Below are 26,846 nucleotides of genomic sequence, written 5' to 3'. Positions count from 1 at the left end.
AGCAGATGGATTTCAATGGCACACTGTCAGAACTAAAACCGACTCCAATGACAGCTCATCCTTCCTCGTCCTTAACAAGGTTGCACCACTTTACACAGCTACACTAGCAAGGAGTGTGCAGTACTGAAGCAGGCTATTCAGCCCAAGAAGTCAACATCTGGAGCCTTCCACAGCACTCTTCATCTACCCCAGTCATAATAAGCAATCTTAGTTTGTCTCCCATTTCTTTACCTTTAAATGATCAATCGTCTTTACTTCAGTTTCCGTACAGTTCCAGGTTCTACCCATGAGGCACACGAACAGAAATAGGCCCTGTGTCCCTGCTCTGCAATGCAGCTGAACTTTCCCACACTAGCACAATGCTCCATGTTTCCCTGAAAACCTACTGCTGTCTGCCTGAGCACAGAGCCTTGCAGAACTTCAAAGTGTTACTGCCCTCTGAATGGAGAATTTTTTCTCCATCAGAGCAAGTCCAATGCTACTTAAACTAGTGCTGCTCTCTGTAAAACTCTCTTGAGCACCTAGTTTGCGTTCGCTACAATGGGGCCTACATGACATCAACATCAGTGGGATTTCTAAAACATTGTTTTATTAAGCAAATACACTACTTTTTAAAAATATAATATTTATTGAATTTTCAAAAAGAATACATGAAAAAAAAGAATCTACCCTCCCCCCCATATATAGTCTTACCTAAAAAAGAAGAAAAAGAAAAAAAAAGAAAGAAAAAAAAAAGAATGGCCTGGTTATTGGGAGGTTTCCACATGCTCCATGGGATTCAAAATGAATTTGGTATAATTATTCGTTACTTTCCCCAAGTGACCAAAGTCTTTATCGGAGCACTTAAATATACCATCCTATCTTTTGTAAATAAGGGTGCCAAATATTCAAAAATGTTACATATTTATCTCTTAAATTATAAGTAATTTTTTCAAGTGGAATAGAACTAGTCATTTCATTATTCCAATGATCCATACTTAAATATGAATCAGATTTCCAAGTAACTGCTATAGTCTTCTTAGCTACTGCCAATGCAATTTTTATAAATTCTTTCTGATATTTATTCAATTTAAGTTTCGGTTTTATCCCTTCAATATCACCTAATAAAAATAACACAGGGTTATGTGGAAGTTGAGTTGCAGTAATTTGTTCCAATAAGATTCTTAAATTTATCCAAAAGGGTTGAATTTTAAAACAAGACCAAGTAGAATGTAAAAAAGTACCAATTTCTTGATTACACCGAAAACATTTATCAGAAAAATTTGAATTTAATCTATTTATTTTTTGCGGTGTAATATATAATTGATGTAAAAAATTATATTGTACTAATCTAAGTTGAACATTTATTGTATTTGTCATACTGTCAAGACAAAGTCTTGACCAATTTGTTTCATCAATAATAATATTCAGATCTGTTTCCCATTTTTGCTTTGACTTATGGGTTCCTTGTTTAATTGTCTGTTCTTGAATCAAATTATACATACAAGAAATAAATTTTTTAATTTTCCCTTTTTGAATTAAAGTTTCAATGTCATTAGGTTTTGGCAAAAACATTGTTTGACCCAGCTTACCTTTTAAGTAAGCCCTTAATTGAAAGTAACAGAAGAAAGTATTATTAGATATTTTATATTTATCCTTTAATTGTTCAAATGACATCAATATACCTCGTTCAAAACAGTCTCCTATAAATTTAATCCCTTTTTGGTACCAATTATATAAAAGTTGATTGTCCATTGTAAAAGGAATAAGTCTGTTTTAGAACAAAGGTCTCCTTGCTAATAGAGATTTCTGTGTTTCATTATCAACATTTATCTTATTCCATAGATCAATCAAATGTGTTAATATAGGAGATTCTTTCTTTTCCCGTATCAATTTAGATTCCCATTTATATATAAAATCTTCAGGTCTATTTTCTCCTATCTCGTCTAGTTCTATTTTAATCCATGCTGGTTTTCGGTCATCGAAGAAAGATGCAATAAATCTAAGTTGATTTGCTTTATAATAGTTTTTAAAGTTTGGAAGTAGTAACCCTCCTAACCCAAATTTACATGTCAATTTTTCCAATGATATTCTTGACATTTTACCTTTCCAAAGAAATTTTCTCACACATTTATTTAACTCTTGAAAAAATTTCTGTGGCAATTGTATTGGTAATGTTTGAAACAGATACTGTAATCTAGGAAATATATTCATTTTTACAACATTGACTCTACCTACTAATGTTATTGGTAATATCATCCATTTGTCAAGATCTTCTTGAATTTTTTCCAACAGTGGTAAATAATTAAATTTATATAAATTCTTTAGATCATTATCAAGTCTTATACCTAAATATTTTATACCATTTACCGGCCATCTAAATTGGGTTACTGATCGACATTGACTATAGTCTTCTTTAGTAAGTGGTAAAATTTCACTTTTATCCCAATTTATTTTGTAACCTGATACCTTCCCATATTCATCCAATCTAGAAGATAATTTATGTAACGAATATTGTGGATTTGTTAAATAGATCAAAACATCATCGGCAAAAAGATTAATTTTATATTCCTCCTGATTAACTCTAAAATCCATAATATCTGGATCAATTCTAATTAGTTCTGCTAATGGCTCTATCGCCAATACAAATAAAGCAGGTGATAGTGGATAATCTTGTCCAGTTGACCTTTTTAACTGGAATGGTGTTGAAATTTGAGAGTTTGTCACCACTTTAGCTTTAGGGTTAGAATTTAAAGTTTTAATCCAATTTATAAAAGATGTTCCTAACCCATATTTTTCTAGTACTTTAAATAAAAAATCCCATTCTAATCTATCAAATGCTTTTTCTGCATCCAAAGCTACTACTATACTCTTCTCATCCCTTTTTTGTGCCAAATGAATTATACTGAGTAGCCGAGTTACATTATCTGCCAATTGTCTAGTTTTAATAAATCCTGTTTGATCCATATGTATTAATTTTGGTAAATATTTAGATAATCTATTCGATAAAATTTTTGCTATTATTTTATAATCCGTATTCAATAAAGAAATAGGCCTATATGATGCTGGTTTCATAGGATCTCTGTCTTTTTTTGGCAGTACTATTACAATCGCTGTTGAAAAAGATTCTGGAAGTTTATGTATTTTTTCTGCTTGACATATTAGTTCCATAAAAAGAGGAAATAATAAATCTTTAAATTTTTTATAAAATTCAGGTGGAAAACCATCTTCTCCTGGAGATTTATTACTTTGGAGTGATCCTAATGCTTCTTCAACTTCTTTTAATGTAAAAGGCATATCCGATCCCTTCTGTTCTTCCAAATTCAATTTTGGAAGAGAAACTTGTGATAAAAACTTTTCTATCTCATTAACATCATTTTGGGATTCTGATTGATATAATTCAGAATAGAAATTTTTTAAAGTTTCATTTATTTCAAGAGGTTTATAAGATATTTTATTTGCCCTTGTTCTAATTGCATTTATTGTTTTGGAAGCTTGTTCTGTTTTCAACTGCCAGGCAAGAATTTTATGTGCTCTCTCACCTAACTCATAATACCTTTGTTTAGTTCTTATAATTGCTTTTTCCGTTCTATATGTCTGAAGCGTATTGTATTGTAACTTCTTATTGACAAGTTGTTTTCGTTTTTCTTCTGACATATATCTTTGAGATTCTTTTTCTATTTTTGTAATCTCTTTTTCCAATTGATCTAGTTCTGCCATATATTCTTTCTTAATTTTAGACGTATAACTTATTATCTGGCCCCTAAGATATGCTTTCATCGCATCCCATAATATAAATTTATCATCCACTGAATGAAAATTTGTATCCAAAAAAAATTGAATCTGCTTTTTCATAAAATCACAAAAATCTTGACGTTTTAATAATATTGAATTAAATCTCCATCTATAAGCCACTTCTTCCTTATCAGCCATTATTATTGTCATTAATAAAGAGGAATGATCTGATAATATTCTTGCTTTATATTCCATATTTTTCACTCTGTGTTGAATATGCATTGATAATAGAAACAAAGCTATCCTTGAGAAAGTTTTATGTCTATGGGAGTAAAACGAATAGTCTCTTTCTTTAGGATTGATTCTTCTCCATATATCAATCAGATTTAAATCCTTCATCAATGATAAAGTTAAATTTACTACCTTCGATTTTATAACAGCCTTGGTTGATCTATCTAAGACTGGGTCTAAGCAAAAATTAAGGTCTCCTCCAATTAATATTTTTTCATGCGCATCCGCCAAATTCAGAAAAGCTTCTTGTATGAATTTTGCATCATTTTCATTTGGTGCATAAATGTTCATAAAAGTCCATAATTCAGAGAAAAGTTGACAATGTATAATCACATATCTCTCCGCAGAATCAATTATTACATTTTGTATTCTAATTGGTAACGTTTTATCGATCAAAATTGCTACTCCCCTCGCTTTTGAATTAAATGAAGCCGCAACAACACTACCCACCCAATCTCTCTTTAGTTTCTGATGTTCTGTTTCCGTTAGGTGCGTTTCCTGTAAAAAAGCTAAATCTATCTTCATTTTTTTAATATGTGTTAAGATTCTTTTTCTTTTCACTGGTCCATTAAGCCCATTAACATGAAAACTCAAAAAATTCAATAAATTAGTCATTATACTTCACAAAGTTACTCCAATCTAAAACATTATTTATCTTCTCAACTTTCATAGTTCCTTGGGGAATCTCTTTAAACCTCACCATGTTGCTATGTGTCTCCCTCACAACCTTCCAGGCAGAAAGAAAAAAGAAGAAAGAAAAAGTACAAAAAAAGAAAAAAGCAAAATACCCCCCCACTAATGTTGTGAACGAAAGGATACACAACACTACCCCCCTCCATTTTGCGGGTCATGGCAAAAGCCACGCTTGCACACATGATAGCGTAGCAATCGATCAGTGCTTCTTCCAGCTCCCCCGCAAAAAAAAACATTATATACATATAGACAAAATTAGTATTACTATTCCCAACTAATATTCCTCCAGTTTTAACCTTTCTTATCCCTCTCGTATAATTAATAATATATTTATACATTCATACCGCTTCAAAAATCCATCAAGTCCATTCTCTAACCCAATCTTCATCTTCAATCTATCTCGCTCTCCTGGGTTTGTTCTTGTGTCTGGTGAGTTTTCAGAGAATCTCGCACAAACTGCTCTGCTTTCTGACAATCATCAAAAAATCTTTTTTCTCCACCAGACAAAAAAATCTTCAAAGTTGCAGGATAACGCAGTGTAAATTGATAACCATGCTCCCATAGGGTTTTTTTCACTGGATTAAATTTCTTCCTTCTCTTCAAAAGTTCGTAACTTATATCAGGACAGAAAAAAACTTTGCTCTCTCCAATTATCAATGGCCCTTTTCTATCTTTGGCAGCTCGAGTAGCTGCCTGTAGAATACTTTGCTTGTCTTGAAATCTTAAGAATTTTATTAAAATCGATCGTGGATATTGGTCATCTTTTGGTTTTGGTCTTAAAGCTCTATGTGCCCGCTCAATTTCAATTGATCGAACCTCCTCTTCCATTTGCGAAACATCCGGGATCCATCTTTGAAAAAATTCTATTGGTTTATCGCCCTCCATACCTTCTTTAAGACCACCAATTTTAATATTATTACGTCTACTAAAATTTTCCAACATGTCCACTTTCTCCAAGAGTCGGTTTCTTTCCGAATTCCAGACAAGCAAATCATTTTCTGTTTTTTCCACTCTATCATTCATATGCCCCATTGCTCTTTCCATCTTCTGAAGCTTCTTATCCATTTTGTCCTTTCTTGCCATAACTTTATCATAGCACATCTTCGTATCTCTAAGTTCTTCTCTTACTTTTCTTAATTCAGCCGTTAATTGCAATATAGCTTCTGGAAGTAAAGGAGATGATATCACTATCATCTCCTTTACTTCCAATCGCTTCCAGTTCTTCCTCCTCTTCTTCATCTATGTTCTCTGCGGAATCCGATTCTGACTCTGAGTCATTTTCAATTGCAGTGGTTGTCGGTTCTTGTAGTTTGTGTTGTGTCGGTTTGCGCATGCGCTCTTCTTTGCGCTTGCGCATTACCGGTGTCTTCTTCGAAGAAACCGTTGCCACCGCCGTTGCTCCCTGTTCTACCAAAGGAGATCCAACCTGAGTCTGAGGCTTCATCGTTGCAGTAGGCCCTTTTTCCTTCCCGTCTCGCGGCTGCTTCGCAACAGCAGACTTCTTTTGTTGCGGTTTAGGAGGCATATCGTAAAGTAATCTTACAAAGTTTATAAATAGTTTTCAGAAAATATTTACTAACTTTGTTTTGTTTAAACGGTACTTTACTGACTTGTTGCGGGAGAGCTGGATTTACACGTCTCAATCTCATGTCATCACGCGACGTCCCCTGCAAATACACTACTTTTTAGATGTTCCTGCATTGAGGATGACATGCTTCCACTCCTTTTCTCTGGGTTCTGAATTAGCTGATAAGGCCATAAGATATAGAAGCACAGATTAAGCCTTTTGACTCATTGAAGTTGGACCATCATTCAATTATGGCTGAGTTTAAAAAATAAATTCTTCTTTCTTCTCCCTGTAACTCTTAATCACTTTACTAATAAAGAATCTATCAACCTCTGTCTTAAATGCACCCAAGTTCATGACTTACAAAGCCTTCTGGACATTAATTCCACAAGTTTATCACCATCTAGCTGGAGAAATCTTTCCTCATCTCAGTTTTAAAGAGATGTCCAATTTAGTCTGAGGCCGTGCCCTCAGATCCTAAGACCAATGGGAAATCAGACTCTGCCACAGGTAAGGCAAGTAAGCATAGTGGATTGTCTTTCCAATAATAACACTGGGCTTGAATTCCCAATATCATCCTAAATGACCTTTCCCCATTCGAATGGTCATGGACCAGAGATACCCAAGGATCAGTGGGTATAGTTATACATTTTCAAGGAGGCTTTGAACATGTCCTTGAATTGGTCTTTCAGTCCACTTGGTTGTTTACACGATGGAGCTCAGAAATGGGAGCCTATTTTGACACAATCTTAATGCTGCACGTATGATATAGTCCACATAACAGAACCAACAGAATATAATTAAGCCCCCTGTACTGGACACAGCAGTCTGGTAGAGGACCTTATTCCGCTATTTGATTTGGAGCATTTGGCAGAGTCGGCATTGGTGGTGCCTTTCCAGTACTTTGATGTAACTGATATTAGTTGTCTAAATCTCAGCGGTGGGGACCCCAGCTGCCCTCAAGACCAGGAGCTCTGGCCAAGTTTGAGGTATTAATTTTCACATTATTTTCCTCAAGATGGCCATAGAATTGCAGGTGAACTTCTTCAAAGATATCTATTTTCATTAAGAGGTGGCTGCAAATTTGTGGGCAGTGGTCACATTTTCCAGAGTACTGATAGGAAACTCCATTGTCAGTTATGCAATTGGGGCTGTTGGTAGATCACCTTTGTCTTCAGTCCAGCTTCTCATCTATCTCTGTGAACAAGCCAACAATGACTTGGCAATCAGCCTCAGACGTGCACAGTGTGGCTTGGTGTCTTGGGCCAGAGTGACCTTGGTTCTAGAGGTGATAGCTTAACTCCAGCAAGAAACTTTGTAGAGGTGAAGTGCATTGGCAAGAAAGTTTGGGGAAAGCACTGGGGAAATGAATCCTTGTTGCTTAACAATGGCATAAACTCTAATGGATCTATTTGTTTCTAAGGCAGGGGTCCCCAACCTTTTTGGCACCGCGGACCGGCCCACCGGGGGGGGGTGCGGGTGGTATTCAAGTGGGGTTAAACTCACCTCGACGTGTCTTTTACAGTTAGGGTTGCCAACTTTCTCACTCCCAAATGACAAAAGTAGCAGTCAAATCCCGGGACACTTTACCCCCGGAAAGACTACCACGACCATGAAGCCTTGCACGGGCACTTGTGTGCGCATGTGTGACGTGCGCATTTGCGTACGTGCCGATTTTTCCACCAATCGGTATTGCCTTCATCTTCCCGACTATACTGTACATACATTATTTCTACTTTATATAGGTTGTGTATTTATCATATCATTCCCTGCTTTTACTATATGTTAGTGTTATTTATTTTTGGTTTTATGTGTTATTTGGTATGATTTGTTAGGTTATTTTTTGGGTCTGGGAACGCTCAAAAATTTTTCCCATATAAATTAATGGTAATTGCTTCTTCGCTTTACGCCATTTTGGCACGAAAGGTTTCACTGGAAGACTCTACCTTAGCGGGGGAAATACGGGACAAACCAATTTAGCCCAATATACGGGATGTTCCCGGCAAATACAGGACAGTTGGCAACCCCATGTTCAAGTTCAACAGTGTGTGACAGGGAATGAGGAAAGGTGCAGCCGACTCATATCATTTACTCATGGCCCAGTAGCACCTGCTCTGCGGCCCGGTGCCAGTCTGCGGCCCGGTGGTTGGGTACCACTGTTCTAAGGCGCTGTCTGAGATGGGGTTTCACTGTAGGGTGCTTAAGATCTTTAGTATTGATTTTCTTGAGGCAGTGTTTCTGTTATCACTGTTAATCTGGAAATAACTAAGCTGGTAGGCTTTACAGTGATAGTGCAATGGTCACTGGAACCCTAGCTGGCCGGTGGTGTAGTGGCATCCACCCCAGACCTGGAGGAGTGTGGTCCTTGGTTCAAATCCGGCCGACTCCTTGCACTCCTTCCATCTGTGCTAGAGTGTCAAGCTAGCAAGTCGGCCTTGTAAAAAAAAGCAGACAAATGCTAAAGAAAAGTCAAGTTTTCTGCCCAATGTTCTACAAGGCACCATGAGGTGGAACAACAACAACATTAGAACCTGTCACGGCCTGGTTGATATGGGCATATGTCCTTGTGCTATCTTGGCTGGACAATGATATATTCTAACAGGTATCAATGTTGGATAGGGGTTCATAGTGTTGGTGAATAAGCCTCAAGGAAACTGCAGTTTTTTTAATTAATGTTACAACTGTTGATTTCTACAGATAGACTTGCAACTCAGCTGCCAACAATTAAAGGCAAGAGTACTTGCGGATGTCATTACAAGTTTCAAACTGAAAAGGGGGACACTAAATTTATACATGCATGTGAACCCAAACATGCCTGATATATTAATGTACTAATTTGGTGCAGGACCATTTTTTTTATACTGCTGGATCCATTTTATAGACATCCTGGCAAAAAAAACAGCTGTTGAATTCTTCCAGCAGATTGTCTGTTGCTCCCAGTTCCAGCACCTGCAGTCTCTTATGTCAGTAGTAAGGAAAACCAATGAAATTTTAGCATTCATTTTGAATGGACTAGAAAATAAATGCAAGGATGTAATGCTAAGCCTTTATAATAAAGGACTGGTCAGACCACACTTGGAGTACTGTAAGCAGTTTGGGCCCCTTATCTAAGAAAGGATGTGCTGGCATTGGAGAGGGTCCAGAGGAGGTTCATGAAACTGATTCCGGGAATGAAAGTGTTAACATATGAGGGGTGTTTGATAGCTCTGGGCCTGTATTCCTGTATTCGCTACTAGAGTTTAGAAGTATGAGGGTGGACCTTACTGAAATCTGTTGAATATTGAAAGCTCTAAATAGAGTGGATGTGGCGGTGTTGATTCTTATAGTAGGGAAGCCTAGGACTAGAGGGCAAACCCTCAGAATATGAGGACATCCCTTTTAAACAGAGATGAGGAGCATTTTCTTTAGCCAGAGTGCGATGAATCTGTGGAAGTCATTGTCAGAGATGGCTCTGGAGACTGAGTCATTGGGTAGATCTAAGGAAAAGGTTAATAGGTTCTTGACTAGGAAGGGCATCAAAGACTATGGGCAAGAGGCAGGAGAATGGGGTTAAAAGGATTAATGAACCAAATGCTTAATTCTGATTCTATGTCTTATGATCTGGATGAATCTATTATTTCTAGCTGGTTTATCTTTCTCCCTACTTTTCTTCCTTATTTATAATTGCAGTCACATACCACAAAACTAAGCTAATATTTAACTATCCAAGGTTATTTACCTCAATGCTTCAGAAAAGGTAGTTTCCATGTTAGTAATTTAATTCAAACTGAGATCTATATAAGCCTGCACCAACACATTTTTAGTATAATCAAATGCATTCATAACTCATTCTTCAGGCTTTGAAAATAGTGGGCCAAGAGTTCGCCAGCTCCTCCAGCTGTGCAGAAAATGAAAACTAATTTTATATACCGTGGAAACTAAACAGTAAACTGGAACTTGATGGCTATACATTGATAAATCAGTACCCGGTAATATATTACTGACAGTTTCCTAGAACAGCCATGTTTGGATCAGAAGTAATTTACCTTGGACAGGTGCGATAAGGTACTGAATGGCAACACACATTTTTTATTATTAATGATCTCTCTTTAATTTTAGGAACCTCTTAGCCAGGAAATGGAGAATAATATGTTTTTCAAACTGCTCTGATGAAGTGGAACTTGATACCCTTTACATGACCAGATGACATCATCATATTTGTCGCAGGTGTATTTAATGTATCTATATATACAAATTACTTAATTCTAATTATACAAATAAAAAAATTTCTTCTGCATAAAAACACCACATTGTGGTCCCAATTGCCTTTAATCTGCTATGAAAATGCTTGAAGCTGGTACAGAGATATGAAATAAATATCCATATTCATAATCTCATATGACCAGCAGGTTATTGCTCTATTATACTGCAGAGGCCAATTAATTTATTCTCTTTACACAGTGATTGCAGAGAAATGTAACCTGTCCAAATAATTGACTTTTATATGTTAAAGGACAATGAGAAGTCTTCCTTCATAAAACAAAGCAGCAAAATATTAAGAAATTCACTAAATGTTTAAACTCTCAATTACCTTAAAACATTTGAACAACAATGATTATGGAATAAGCTGCTATTAAACTTATCATTATCTAGCTCTGCACGGTTACGCACCAATGAAGGGAATTTTCATGTAAATCATGCACTAAGCTTCAAAAACCTTCCCGAAATATTTTTACAGACAGGTAATCAGATCAAGAACGGGTGCTGACACAAAAAATATATATTAGGAGGCATTGGGTAAAAGCCTGGATGGAAGGCTTTTTTAAAACATTTCAGTAGGAATATAGACTACTGGTTTAGGCAGGGAATCCTGCATTTGTGCCATTTAATTCATAGCTGAGTTCCTGTACATGTAACAATATTATTTCTCCTCTTCCCCTCTGAAGGCTCTGACTTGTTTTCATGCACTCCATGGATGTTGGCTTGCTGAGAGCTCTCCACATACCTATTATCTAAGTATAGACACCAATCGGTTTCTGAGAGATGCCACAACCAAGCCCGATCATGCTTGGTCCACTTGGCACTTTCCAACAGAGATTACTGGTTGCTGACAAGGCACACAATTAACCCTACCCACAACTGATCTTTTACCTTTCTTGGCCCAGGAGTTACCAAGCCAATTCCAACTCCAGCCAACTGAACATAGACTGATTTTATGGCCAATGCTTCTACCTTTAGTAACCTTATAACATATAACCATATAACAATTACAGCACGGAAACAGGCCATCTCAGCCCTTCTAGTCCGTGCCGTACTAATAGTACTGGTAGTATTTGTACTAATAAGTACTAGTCATCTGATGAAGGGGCTCAAAATAGAAACATTTACTTTTTTTAAAACCACAAATGCTGCATTATTTTTTACTTTGTGGTATTTTTCTTTTTTTTTTCAGATTTCTTGCATCTGCATTTTCTTATTTTCCTTAGTTCTTTGAGGTTCTGGCCTGGGAGTTACTCCACACTGATGGTACAAGTTGTGAGGAAGACTTTGTGATTCTGCAATGGGATACAGATTGATTGAGGGACTGGGCAAATACAGTTTTGCATGGGGGAAGTCAAGTCATGCATTTCAAAAAGGGGAATCAAAACATAGATTCTCATCAAAATGGAGAGAGAAAGAAAATGAATGAAGTTCAGAGGAATTGAAGTAGTCAAGTGTTTTAATCACAAAAAGTTAGTAGGGAGGTCGAACAAGCAGTTAAGGCAGCAAACAGCATTTTAGCCTTTATTATTGTCTGGTTTTGCTGCATACAATCTGGCAAATCTACAGTCATTTGTACACTGATCTAGAGGAGCCAAAGTTGTACCAAATAATGCCAAATCTGTGTCCATTTCAGAACAATGGAACTGCAGTGTGGCTAGTCATAACAGGTGCTGCTTGTGGAAGGTTTGTGAGCACACTATGACAAGACTAACGATAAATCGAAATGTGCGTGTGAAAGAGGTGGAGAAAATAAATATTTCGGTAAATATATAAAGTTCTGCTCCAACTATAGATTGCAGACTTCAGCTGGAATTTGGATAAAAGGCTATTTTTTCAGAAGGGTATAGTTAAAACACTTTCTGGCCAATTTAAACAATTACTGAGCAGCCTGTAAATCAGATTCTAAAATTCCCTGGATCTGGGGAACACCGCATACAACTGAATTAAGAAATTACATTTTCTATTTTCCAAATACTGTAGATATGAAAACAGAAAGATGTAGTGTTTTGATTTGATTTTTTTTATATATTCATGTGCGAGGAGGGAGGAGGGGAGCTTTGGGGCTCTGACGTTTCAGCCATTTATTCTTTGGGTTTTTTTCTGCGAAGAGTAAGAATTTCAGGTTGTATACTGTATACATTCATTGATATTAAATTGAATCATTGAATCATTGAATTGAACAATTGAAAATCTTACAACCTTAAACACAAGAGATTCTGCAGATGCTGGTATTCCAGAGCAACACACACAAAATGTTGGAGGAGCTCAGCTGGTCAGGCAGTATCTATGGAGAGGAATAAACAGCCTATGTCTTGGGCCAAGACCCTTCGTCTTAGAACCCATTATTAATTATGTTATAGTAGGACACATAAAGGTATTTAGCAAAAGTCAGACAAGTTTGTGAAAGAGAAGTCAGGTTTGACCAACTTATTGGATAGCATTAGAAGAGTTTTCCTCTAGTTGGTAAGATATAACTAGTGGTGTGCCTCTGGGATTGGTGACAAGCCTCAATCTTTTATGAATATCAGTAACTTGGATGAAGGCATGAAAGGTATGGTTGGTTGATGAAGCTGCTGTTGACACAATGACAGGTAGGAAGTAAGTTGTGAAGAGGACGTATGAATGCAAAGTGACTGAGGGGGCAGAGGTCTGGCAAATGGGGAGTAGTGTGAGGAAAATTGTCCATTTTGGCAGGGAAAAAAAGTCAACTATTCATATTGTGTAAATGGTGAGACACTGAAGAGCTTATGTGATGCATGGCCACAAAAGGCCATGTACAATTAGGAAAGCAAAAAATAGCATTGTCTATTACTATTAAGGGAATGGAACATAAATGGAGAAAGGTTATTTTTCTATGAAAGACACTGAGAAACTACACCTGGAGTATTGTGTATAGTACAGTCTTATTTAAGTAATAATATTAATGGATTGGAAATATTTCATGGAAGGTTTACTAGACTATTGCTGGAACAGGCAGGTTGTCTTACAAAGACAGATTGGGCAGGTTGTCTTATCAGAATCAGAATCAGATTTAATATCATAGGCATATGTTGTGAAATTTGTTGTCTTTGCGGCAGCAGTACAATGCATTACAAAATAATTGAAAAAATGTGAATTACAGCATGAATATATATAGTATATTACATAGTTAAATGAAATAAGTAATGCAAAAATAGGAAATAAAAAAGTTGTGAGGTAGTTAGTGTTCATGGGTTCAATGTCCATTCAGAAATTGGATGGCAGAGGGGAAGAAGCTGTTCCTGAATCGTTGAGTGTGTGCCTTTAGATTTCTGTACCTCCTCCCTGATGGTAGCAGTGAGAAAAGGCATCACCTGGGTGATGGGGGTCCTTATTGGTGGATGCCACCTTTTTGAGGCATTGCTCCTTGAAGATGTCCTAGGTGATATGGAGGCTAGGGCCCATGTTGAAGCTCACTAATTTTACAACTCTCTGTGGATCTATGTAAACAGACTGGGCAGGTTAGGCTTGTATCCAATGGCATTTAGAAGAGTGATAATGGACAATTAAACCATATAAGATTCTGATGAATTTTGGCAGGGTGTGGGGTGGATAAAATGTCTTCTTTGGTGGAAGTATACAGAATTGGGGTCACTATTTACAGACAAGTGGTCACCCATTTACAACTACAACAGAGATGAAGCAAAGTTTCCTCTCTCAGATTACAATGTGGATTTTGGAACTCTCTTCCACAAAGGAGGATGGAAGCAGAGCCTTTGAATATTTTTAAGGTAGAAGTAAATATCTTTCTGATCTGAGTGAGTGTATGGTTATCAGAGAGGAGATGGGAATGCAGAGTTAAGATTAAATTAGATCAGCAAATGGCTCTGAGGCACTGATTGGTTCCACACTTGCTCCTGATTCATACAATTGCATGACTTGTTTATAATGCTGACGGTAGAAAAAGAATATGATGTATATAGTGTGGAGGAGGAGAGTGAAAAATAAGGAAGTGATTTAATCATCAGACTCTTAGGTTCATATGCTTCACTCCGTACAATGTAGATGAATTCTATCATCAAGCCTTTCAATTTTTCAATTCCTTAACTAATACAGATTTCCTCAGGCATGGTTCATGCTGATGGAAAAAAGGACCTTGCAGTTATAATAAGTTTCCTTTCACAAGCTCAGAATGTTCCAAAGCACTTCGTAGTCAATAACTGATGGAAGTGCAATTATTGTGGTAATGGAGGGAAACACATCTTCTCAGATAATGAAACAGTCCCCATCCAAATACAGTAACATTCAGGCATGGGCTTGTAAGCTGCATATTATATTCCTACCAGACATGTGTCAGCATTTGCCATCTAACTTTCATTATAGTATCATCACTGAATCACTCACCATCCCCATCATGGCTCACCATTGACTAGATGCTTAAATAGGCCAGTTACATCAGGTTAGAGATAGGTCCCTGGGCCGTGTGTCTCACTCCCCATTTTAGAGAGCCCTCCCACCATCTATATGTGACATGTCAGGAGTACAGCTCCAAGCTTGAGACCAACTACAACAAAGCACCCCATCAGTAACTTCTACTCCCTCCATTGTTGGGGCCAAAGGTTTTGAATGCTTTGGGCTTTTATATTCTTTGAAGGTCTTCCACATCCTTGAAGATGTCTGTGTACCACTGCCAGAGCAAGGTGTGAGCAAGATTCTATCACATGCTCCATGAGCAGAATCAGCTCATGAGAAATTCCCAAGCACAATTTTCCAAGAATCATATTTTGTCTGGTGTCTCTGGAAATTATAGGATGTACTTGTTTGGATCCTGACCTGGTCATGTTTCAGCCTATCAAGACTAAAATCATCCACTTCGATCTTTTTCATCCCAGTCTCAACCATTTCAGAATTATATATTGTATCATACACAGGTTATATCCTGATATCCAAACTGGATTAGCAATTGCCCTCAACAAAGAAAGCAATTCTGTTTCCCGCTGACCGGCTGAATTGGCTTTGCGATCATTAAGGCCAAAGTTGATGTGATTTGCCTTAGCCGGCATTAATTCAGTTCCTTTTAATGAATGCTGCAGAAACCTCTCTCTATAATTTACTCATCTATTAAGGCAACCGGTCACATTAATAACAGCAAGTAAACGCAGTTTATTCATGTTTCAAAGAGGTAGAAAAAGATGCCATGGACAAGATGGGATTGAATAATTATTTAAAAGAAATGGCTTAAATACTAGTCTGGGTGGTAGAAGATACTGAACTTATAAAGGGGAAAGTTGTTGCATTGTTTAAAAGTGATTGAAGCCTAATTGCTTAACTAAAAGTGTTTTGTCGAACAGCCATTATGCATACTTTATAGGTAAGAAATGACATTCTGCCGAATTTCAGCCAATTCCAAATCCTTTCATTCTGTTATTTCCTTTTGAACTCATCAACACATTGATAAGTGCAGTGAGTATTTTAATTGTTCTGTGGAAAATGAGACTCTGTACTGTATCTGAATCTGATCTCCAGAGGAGATCACACTCATGTTTGTCTTACTATAATGTACACAAGTGGATTAGACTGGAGCTCAGGCTTGAATTTATGCTGAGCCGTCTCTCAATGTTCTGTAAATTGCACCTTCAATAAGAATCCGTGTGGAAGGCTTGAGGTGCAGACCATCATACACTGAGCAATGGTCCAGCTTAGGTTTCCACAGATCATTGAAAGCAAGCATGACCAATACTGGAGAAAATCACAGATGCACCAAAATAAAAGGCTTCTCCCATTTTCTTTGAAAACTTCTGATTTCTGGGTACAAAAAACTAGGTACAAGAAACACATCATTCAATTGAATAATGAAGGCATTTTCAGCATTCCTAATGGCTGTGGAAGACCAAGCACTGTAAGGGTTTTTGTACTATTGATTGCAGTGCGTCATCGAGACATGTACCAGGACCTCTGGAACTACAGTTAACCTCTGCTGGCAAAACGTAGAACAGTACAGCACGGGAACAGGCCCCTTGGTTAATGATGTTGTGCCAATCTAATTAAATAATGACACAGCCCCTTCTGTATGCACATAGTCCATATCTCTCCATTCTCTACACAGTCACGTGCCTGTCCTAGAGCCTCTTAAATGCCTCTGTATCTGTTTCCATCCCCGCACCTAGCAACCCATTCATTCCAGACACTCACCATTGCCTGTGTCAAATTATCTTCTTTGAACTTACCCTTTTCCACCCTCAATGCATGCCCTCTTGCACTGGACATTTCAACTCCCGTAAAAAAGATTCCAGCTACTTCTTCTTATTGCTACCATTGGGGAAGAAGTACTCACGCTTAACAATTCCGAAATTTTCTTCCGCATGACATTACCTTGTTATTCCTTTAACTTTCTGAGTTATTTAATCACAAACAAGAGAAAATCTGCAGATGCAGGAAATCCAAGCAATGCACACAAAATGTTGGAGGAACTCAGTAGGCCAAGCAGCATCTATGGAAAAGAATACAGTTGATGTTTCGGGCTGAGGATGGTGGACCATGGAAAACAGGGAGGGAGCAGGTGAACTAGAGAGAGTTAATAGGCAGAAGAGGAAGACAGAGGAAGTGCGAGGGTAACCAGAATGGGGAATGGAAAAATGGAGAAATCACCAGAAGTTTGACAAATCAAAGTTCATGCCGTCCATTGATGGGAGACTACACAGACAGAATATGAGGTATCGCTCCTCCAGCCTGAGTTTGGGCTCATCATGCAGTACAGGAGACCATGGACAGACATGTCAGAATGGGAATGCCAAGTCAAATTGAAATGGATGGCCACTAGGAGATCCTGGCCTTTTACAGTGAACAGAGCGAAGGTGTTCATAAAGCTGTCCCCAATTCAGTATCGGCTCTCCGGCCTCTGTCCCCTACCTTTCCAGTTCTGATGAAAGGTCTCAGCCCGAAACATCAACTGTTTATTTCCCTCCCTCACTGCCTGACTTGCTGAATTTATTTTATTTTACTTATTTTTATTTGGAGATACAGTGGGGAACAGGCCTTCCCAGACCAATGGGCCACACCGCCCAGCAACCAACCTATTTAACCCTAGTCTAATCACAGGACAATTTACGATGAGCAATTAACCTACTAAGCGGCACATCTTTGGAATATAGGAGGAGATCAAAGCATCCACATTCATGGTGAGGACATACAAATTCCATATAAATGGCACCATAATTGAACTCTGAACTCCAACGCCGCAAGCTGTTGCGCTAATCTCTACTGTACCGAGGCACCCTCCGCCAGCACTCTACGTGTGCTGCTCAAAGATTTCCAGTCTGTGTTTTCAACATTCCCTTCAGAGTGTGCTGTATCCTAAAGTATTTCTCTTTTTTTTAAAAAAAGAATAATTAATATCAGAATTGATTTTTTAAAAGAAAATCGAAGAATGGGAGCATGAAAGGTTGAATTTTTGCCGTTGGTTAGTGGTCATAAACTGGTGTCTGCATGTGGAAATGCTTTAGAGGCTGATTTAAATTACACTGCAAAACCTCCTTGCAATTTGCAATGCTGTTGAACTACACAGGAATATGACAGAAAATACTTCAGAATTTTTCAAAGCGGGATTAAATTTTATCCTGTGACAACTTTGCAACAGCTGCCATTTTCAGTTATTATGATTAGAACTATTCAAAATTGTATTTATAAAATTCCCGGAAGGTGCAGCATCCGTGTAGTTTTACAAATTGCATCACCTGATAAGCAATAATGCTACTCAGCCATTATGCCTGTGTCAGTACGTCTGGAGAGCATTCCAATGAGCACCATTCCTACCTTCTTTTGCTGTATCTGCACGTTGTTTGGTTTTATTATTGTCACATGTACCAAGATACCGTGAAAAGCTTGCAATCCTGATAGATCATTCAATACACAAGTATGCTGAAGTCATGCAAAAGCAAAACCAAAATCAGAATCTAGAATATAGTGTTAGATTTGCAGAGGAAATCCAGTGCAGGTACAGTAGATAAATAAAGAGCGAGGGACATGACAAGGTAGATTGAGAGTTCATCTTTATCGTCTAAGAGGTCTGCTTGAGAGTTTTGTAACAGAATGGATAGATGCTGTACTTGATACTGGTAGTACGTTACATCAAGCTGCCTGATGGGAGGGGAAATGAAGAGAGAATGACCAGGGTGGGAGGGGTCCTTGATTATGTTGGCTGCTTTCCCAAGGCAGCAGCAAGTGTAGACAATGTCAATGGAGCGGAGGCTGGTTTTCATGTTAGACTTGAAAATTCACAACCCTCTGCAGTTTCTTGGGTCTTGTGCAGAGCAGCTGCCATTCCAAACTTTGATACATCCAGACAGGATGCTATCTATCCAAGTCCTTTCTGAAAGTAACTGTAGAATGTGCTTTTGTCATCCTTTCAGAGAGCACTGTCCACCTCTGTCAGCCATTTTGTGTCAGTTAATTCATTAATTAATTTCGTAACTCAAAATATACGACAACTTGAACACTAAGATTCCTGCAAAGCACCTTCATACTGACACAAAACAGCTCAATTTTAGCCCTAGTGGAACAAGTTATCCAGCAATCATGTTTAATATGGTGCAGCAGAGGGAGCAGCCAGTTTATAAGGAAAGAACAAAAAATTTTTTAAAGATCTGTGTTCTCTTTATTAGTGCCTTCACCTCAAATGCTTGAAGGCTCTTCAAAGACAGAGAGAGGTTTATTATTCTTTTTGTAGTTGGCTAACACATCTGATCAAACTGAAACTGAAGACAACTACCTCCTCAAAGCAAATCGAATCTTCTCAAAAGGAACTGCTTGTTAAAGGGCAATATTTACAAGATCAGACAGTACTTCAATTGTAATTGTATTGAATATGCAGAATGTAGTAATAGTTATCAGACTGGGAAGATCTTTGCCCTTTTACCATACCTAGTCGCAGTATTCCTTGCTACGTTACTAACAAGTTTGACTTCCATTTTTTTTGCCAAAATCTGTATATTATTTCAAAACTCACTGAGGTTTTGTGTTCCATTGTTCATGACTGGATTTTGCTTTACATAACCTAACAGGCTTTTAGTAAATGATTTTCTCTTGTCTTTCTGATTTTATTTTCTTGCCTTTAATTTGCAATTTTCTTTAATGACAAAAAAAGGTAATGGATCCAATTTGTCTAAACTAGAAATGATGGTAAAGCACTGCCAATTTCCTGATCAAATGTCCCCTTCCAGATAGAAGTAATTCAGTCAATTTTTATTTATTTAATTACTTTATTACTTTATGGGATCATACTCCATAATTTGAAAGTAATATTTCAAATGGGAATGGCTTTAATATCACCTCCAAGACATCTGTCTTGCCTCTCTGTATGGGCTTTTTCCTCAACCAACTTCAGCTGGGAATGTGAGGTGAAAGGTGAGCATATTGGAGGGGACAGGAGGGATGAGGTTTGTGAGAAAAGCCAAGGAGGGAGGAATGAAAGATGTCACTAATTTTCCATTTCTCCTGAATTCAGCTATGATCCTTTCTTCACTGTTTTCCCTTTTTGCCGCCCTACCACAATACTACCTACGCAAGGGGAGAAGAGCAGGTCAAAGAGGGTGCTTCATAACTGCAGTTTTCACAAGACACTTGCTCTAAACTGGTGAGCAACTAGAAACAAGGAAGGCACAAAGCTACACACTGATCGAGCAACAGTCAATATCAAACAAAACCTGCAGAGTTATTACATTCGATATTAAATTAGTAATGATATTCAGGAACTTGTTTACCATCTTTTGTTCTCCCTTCTCCCTAAGAAAAAACAAGTTGGGATTTAATTCTGGTGAACGCAGCAGGTGAACTACTCTTACTATCTCTTCTTTCAGTTAGTCCTGACAAAGGGTCTCGGCCTGAAACCTCGACTGCACCTCTTCCCATAGATGCTGCCTGGCCTGCTGTGTTCACCAGCATTTTTTGTGTGTGTTGCTTGAATTTCCAGCACCTGCAGATTTCCTCGTGTTTGGGATTTAATTTTGCTCCTATGTATTATGTTCTTATTGGGGAGAAGGCTGGAGAATGGGGTTGAGAAGGAAATGGGTCAGCTATGATCGAATGGCGGAGCAGGCGCCAAAGACTGAACAGCCTAATTCTGCTTGTATGTTTTAAGGTGTTATGATTTCCGATATAGTTCAGGCTCAAATCCAATTCCCTCTTGTAATCACAACGTGACTATTTGATCATTTTCAGAAAGCATTTCTTCTTTCTCTCCATTCCTTCTTGCATTTTTTAAAAACCATCCATTTGGTGAACTAGGTTTTGCTTGGTACACTTTAGAATCATAGAATGATTACAGCAAAAGAGGACATTCAGCCCATCGTGTCCATACCGGCTCCCTACCAGAGCAACTTATTAGTTCCACATAGGAACCATTGAAAATTTCTCCCACCATGTATTTATTGAGTTCCATACGGATGGTCACCATGGAACCAGCCTTCACCACATCTGCAGGCAAGGCAATCCAACTGTGTAATAGACGATTCACACATGTCATACTTCACTTCCCCTATATACCCATTGATCTCTAGTCCTCGATTCCTCCATCCTGTTTAGAAATAATGCCCACCATATTAATCTCGTGCCAGATGTAAATCTGGAAATAATGCAGTGTCTTCTGGAAATCAGAAGTGAATACAAGAATTGCTGGAGGTATAGGAGATATACACCGGCTATTTGAAGACAAGGTTCAGGGCTGCACTGCCAGGTCAGTGACATTCAACACAAACTCCACTACCTTCTTCTCACCGCTATGAATCTTGTGGCCACTTTTGGGTATAATCTCTACACATTCTACTATCTAATCCTCTATTTTCAAATGCCCCAAAACAAAGCTTGGATCGTTCCACACTCTTCTGAGTATAGAGTTAAGGCACGTTAAAGGTGCTGATGTTATTTAGAATCCAGAAAATGTGGATTCATCTGTAATACCATGAAGGGCTCTCTCAATGGAGATTGACCTTGTTCGTGGCTTGAAAAATACTGTTGCCACAGCAACAGTGCTGGAACAAAGCACAAGTCATAAGCTGGGCCAAATCACACAGTCAAATTGGATTTCCTTTAAATCACTCCAGGAATTTCATAACCACAAAAATATTATAATTTTTTTAAAAAAGTTGTATATTCCCAGGAAACATCTTAACATTCCAGTGGATATTCAACACAGAGCATTCCATTTTCCAGCAGGAAAGCCATAGGGTAATTGCTTTGAGCTTGGTATACTCTATATTCGTATGTAGATGCTGTTGTTATGAAGCTGGCATCATTTTGATGATTGTCCATTGGAAGATGAACCTGCACCTTTATAGAGATAGAAGAGGAAAATACTGCAGATGCTTTGAATCAAAAACAAGAACGGAAAATGCCTAAGTTTTCAGCAGTTTGGACATGCTCTGGATGCGGCAAGGGACTCTCAGGGTGATAAATGTTACCTGGGTATTTCCATCACTTTCATTTACACATACAAAATGCTGGAGGAACTCAGTAGGTCAGATAACGTCCATGGAAAGGATTAGATAGCTGACGTTTCATTCTGAGACCTTTCATCAAGACTGGAAAGGAAGGGGGCAGAAGCCAGATAAAGAAGGTGGGGTAGGGGAAGGAGCACAAGCTGGTAGGTGATAGATGAAGCCAGCTGGGTGGGGTAGGGGGCAAGTGACAAGCTGAGAGGTTGAAAAGGAAAAGGGCTGAAGAGGGAATCTGATAGGAGAGAAGAGTGGACCATGGGAGAAGGGGAAGGGGAAGGGGCACCGGGGGAGGTGATAGGCAGATGAGGTGAAGGGAAGAGGTAAGAGGAGATCTTGAGTGGGGAATGAAAGAGGAGGGAAGGGGAAGGGGAAAAAATTATTTGGAGTTAAGAGAAATTGATGTTCATGCCATCATGTTGGAGGCTACCGAGTGAGAATATGAGGTGTTTTCCACTCCAGTCTGAGAGTGGCCTCATTGTGGCAGTAGAGGAGACCGTAGACCGATATGTCAGGAAGGGAATGCAGCTTGGAATCAAAATTGCTGGTCACTGTGAAATCCTGCTTGTTGCAGTTGGAGTGAAGGTGTTCGACAAAGCCGCCCTCCAGCCTACACTGGATCTCACCAGTGTGGGGAAGGCTGTATTGGGAGCACCGGATATAGCAGACAACCCCAAAAGATCTGCAGGTGAAGTGCTGCCTCACTTAGAAGGACTGTTTGGGATCCGGAATGGAGGTAAAAGGAGGAGATGAAAGGGCAGGTGGAAGGATAAGTGCAAGAAAGGATGAATGGATAAGGGAATCATAGAGAGAGCAATCCCTGCGGAAAGTGGAGAGTTGTGGGGGGGGTGAGGTAAGAATGTATTTGGTGGTAGGATTCCGTTGCAGATGGCGAAAGTTGTGGAGAATGATGTGCTGAATGCAGTGGTAGGTGAGGTCAAGAGGAACTCTATCCCTGTTAAGGTGGCGGGAAGATGGGGTGATGGTGAATGTTCAGGAAATGAAGGAGATGTGGGTGAGAACAGTGTTAATTATGAAGGAAGGGAAATCATATTTTTTGAAGGAAGACATCTCTGATTTTCCGGAAAGGAAAACCTCATCCAGGGAACAGATATGGTGATGATGAAGCAACTATGAAAAGGGAATGCTATTCTTATAGGTGACAGGGATGTTGGCTTCATTATGGTACTCTGGGCACATTACGAACAGCAAGGAGAGTAATATTATGGTGTAAGCTCCCTACTTTGTTATTGGAGAGTGCAGATATAGTGCTGTTGATTGCCCTCCCCCTTCACACCTCCCTCCATTCCCTCACAGCATACTGAAGGTGGTCAAGGAGTCAGGGAAGGCATCCGTTAGTCTTGCGAGACCATGGATCTGTGCCTGGAAAGTCTTCACTCTCCAGGGCGCAGGCCTGGGCAAGGTTGTATGGAAGACCAGCAGTTGCCCATGCTGCAAGACTCCCCTCTCCATGACACCGATGTTGTCCAAGGGAAGGGCATTAGGACCCATACAGCTTGGCACCGGTGTCATTGTGTCCTTGCTCAAGGACACAACACATTGCCTCGGCTGGGGCTCGAACTCATGACCTTCAGGTCGCTAGTACGATGCCTTAACCACTTGGCCATGTGCCCAAACCAGTCAAGGAGTAGAGCGAAGAAAAAGAACAAGAATGTTCTGGAAACCAGGCCTATGCAGTATCTGAAACAAATATTGACCAATGGAGCAGATCTGTGGGGTTTGGGGATGAAAATTCCCTTTAAAAAAGGTAAAAGATTCATGGGAGAGCAGGTTGCTCTTCATGCAAGAAAAAAAATGGATGGGTGACCTGACAGAACTTTTTAGGATATGAAGCATTTGATTGCTGTGATGCTTCAACCTGGGGGAAGATCAGAAACAGGAACACACTACCACACAAACTTACTGAGGCAAACGATGTTGATGTATTGAAGAGGAAGCTAGGAAGTACATAATGGAGAAAGGAATAGAAGGTTATGTTGATACAAGATACAAAAGGGGCTTTAATGCTGCTTAAACACTACTATTAGTCAATTGAACAACATGGCTTATTTTAACTTTGCATATAAATGAGTATCCATCGTGTAAAAGTTACCTTCTTCTTAGATTTGAAGACGTTGCATCTGAAAACATTGCTGGAACCATCTCTGGCAATGTAACTGAAAATCTTGAGGTCCTGGGAGTCATGTGATACGTAGAATATCCTGTGAGGAATGAGAACAATAGAATGCCCATTAGAAAGTCCACAGTCTTATGTCATGGAGTGCAATAGACAAGGCTGACACTATCCTCAGAGGCCAACTCTTCAAATACTTTAATGTCAGTGATACTAGCCAACTAGCGGTAGGAAACTTTGTCACATGGTGTGAGCAGAATTATCTGCAGCTTAATGTGAAAAAGACTAAGGAGCTGGTGGTAGACCTGAGGAGAGCTAAGGTACCGGTGACCCCTGTTTCCATCCAGGGGGTCAGTGTGGACATGGTGGAGGATTACAAATACCTGGGGATATGAATTGACAATAAACTGGACTGGTCAAAGAACACTGAGGCTGTCTACAAGAAGGGTCAGAGCCGTCTGTATTTCCTGAGGAGACTGAGGTCCTTTAACATCCGCCAAACGATGCTGAGGATGTTCTACGAGTCTGTGGTGGCCAGTGCTATCATGTTTGCTGTTGTGTGCTGGGGCAGCAGGCTGAGGGTAGCAGACACCAACAGAATCAGCAAACTCATTCGTAAGGCCAGTGATGTTGTGGGGATGGAACTGGACTCTCTGACGGTGGTGTTTGAAAAGAGGATGCTGTCTAAGTTGCATGCCATGTTGGTCAATGTCTCCCATCCACTACATAATGTACTGGGTAGGCACAGGAGTACATTCAGCCAGAGACTCATTCCACCAAGATGCAACACAGAGCGTCATAGGAAGTCATTCCTGCCTGTGGCCATCAAACTTTACAACTCCTCCCCTGGAGGGTCAGACACCCTGAGCCAATAGGCTGGTCCTGGACTTATTTCATAATTCACTGGCATAATTTACATATTACTATTTAACTATTTATGGTTCTATTACTATTTACTATTTATGGTGCAACTGTAACGAAAACCAATTTCCCCCAGGATCAATAAAGTATGACTATGACTATGACTATGAAAAATCTAATGTCACGGCAACTTTTGCATCCATTTATTCCCATCAGAAGCATCCAGAAACATGCTGTTACTAAGGCCAAAGAAGTTCTGACTAAAGATTCATTAACCACAAATGTAGCCTGATCTGTTGCAAGAATCTATCAGTATTAATTGCCGATTTCCAGCATCTGCAGCATTTTGCTTTTCTGCCACGTTTCAGAATCAGAGTCAGAATCAGAATCAGGTTTAATATCCCCGGCATATGTCGTGAAATTTGTTAACTTAGCGGCAGCAGTACAACATACTGTATACATGATAATATAGAAAAGAATAAAATAAGTAAATCAATTACAGTAAGTATATATATATATAGATCTATGTTAAATAGTTAAATTAAAAATAGTGCAAAAACAGAAATAATAAAAGTGAGGTAGTGTTCATGGGTTCAATATCCATTTGGGAATTGGATGGTAGAGGGGAAGAAGCTGTTCCTGAATCGCTGAGTGTGTGCCTTCAGGCTTCTGTACCTCCTCCCTGATGGTAACAATGAGAAGAGGGCATGTCCTGGGTGGTGGGGCTCCTTAATGATGGATGCCAACTTTCTGAGATATCAGAAGATGGCCTGGAGACTATGGAGGCTAGTACCCAAGATGGAGCTGACTAATTTTACTACTTTCTGTAACTTTTGATCCTGTGCAATAGTCTCTCCCCCCTACATCCCCATACCAAACTATGATACGGCCTATCACAATGTTCTCTACGGTACAACTGTAGAGGTTTCCGAGTGTCTTTGGTGACAAACCAAATCTCTTAATCAAATAAAGCTGCTGTCTTGCCTTCTTTATAGCTGCATCGATATGTTGGGACCAGGTTAGATCCTCAGAGATCTTGACAACCAGGAATTAGAAATTGCTCACTCTCTCCATTTCTGATCTCTCTATAAGGATTGGTTCATGTTGGCTCATCCTCCTCTTTCTGATCACCATAATCAGCTCTTTGGTCTTGCTGACATTGAGTGCAAGGTCGTTGTTGTGGCACCACTCAACCAGCCGGTATATCTCGTTCCTCTACTCCCGCTCGTCTCCATCTGAGATTCTGCCAAAAATGGGTGTATCATGAGCAAATTTATACGTGGCATTTGACTGTGCCTAGCCACACAGTCATGAGTGTAGAGAGTGTACAGCAGTGGGCTTAGCCCACACCCCTGAGGTGCACCAGTGTTGATCATCAGCGAGGAGGATCTATTAATACCTATCCACACAGATTCTGGTCTTCCAGTTTGGAAGTCTAGGATCCAAATGCAAACAGAGGTATAGAGGTCCAGGTTCGGTAGCATATCGATTAGGACTGTAGGAATGATGGTGTTAAACCCTGAGCTATAGTCACCAAACATCTGTGCTGTATCTTGACATAGGTGTTTGTATTGCCCAGGTGATGAAAGGTTGTTTGAAGGGCAAATGAGATCGCGTCTGCCATAGACCAGCTGTGGTGATAGTCAAATTGCAGTGAGTCCAGGTCCTTGATGAGGTAGGAGTTCATTCCAGCCATGACCAACCTCTCAGAGCATTCCATCACTGTAGATGTGAGTGCTACTGGATGATAGTCATTAAGGCAGCTCACGCTACTCTTCTTATGCACAGGCATAATTGTTGCCTTTTTGAAGCAGTTGGGAACGTCTGACGGTAGCAATGAGAGGTTGAAAATGTCCTTGAACACTCCCGCCAGTTAGTTGGCACAAGTTTTCAAAGCCTT

General features: G+C 39.2%; 1 protein-coding gene and 1 long non-coding RNA gene across 5 annotated transcripts in view; one reads left to right on the top strand and one right to left on the bottom strand.

Annotated features, from left to right (window-relative positions):
* The window catches only part of LOC134354696 (uncharacterized), a 69,144-nt gene extending 57,125 nt beyond the window's left edge, over positions 1-12,019 (top strand). Inside the window, exon 3 of the long non-coding RNA XR_010019877.1 lies at positions 10,364-12,019. This is a non-coding gene — a long non-coding RNA (uncharacterized LOC134354696). The remainder of the gene's footprint in view (positions 1-10,363) is intronic.
* Positions 1-26,846, bottom strand: part of nos1apa (nitric oxide synthase 1 (neuronal) adaptor protein a) — a 477,337-nt gene that overhangs the window by 122,820 nt on the left and 327,671 nt on the right. For all 4 annotated transcript variants that reach the window (XM_063063836.1, XM_063063834.1, XM_063063833.1 and 1 more), the window contains one exon: positions 24,065-24,173. In XM_063063836.1, coding sequence (XP_062919906.1) covers positions 24,065-24,173 — 109 coding nt within the window. The remainder of the gene's footprint in view (positions 1-24,064; positions 24,174-26,846) is intronic.

Source organism: Mobula hypostoma, chromosome 12 (assembly GCF_963921235.1).
Source record: "Mobula hypostoma chromosome 12, sMobHyp1.1, whole genome shotgun sequence".
Lineage (NCBI taxonomy): Eukaryota > Metazoa > Chordata > Chondrichthyes > Myliobatiformes > Myliobatidae > Mobula > Mobula hypostoma.
The sequence above is the reverse complement of the archived record's forward strand: the minus strand, read 5'-3'. Positions and strand labels throughout refer to the sequence as shown.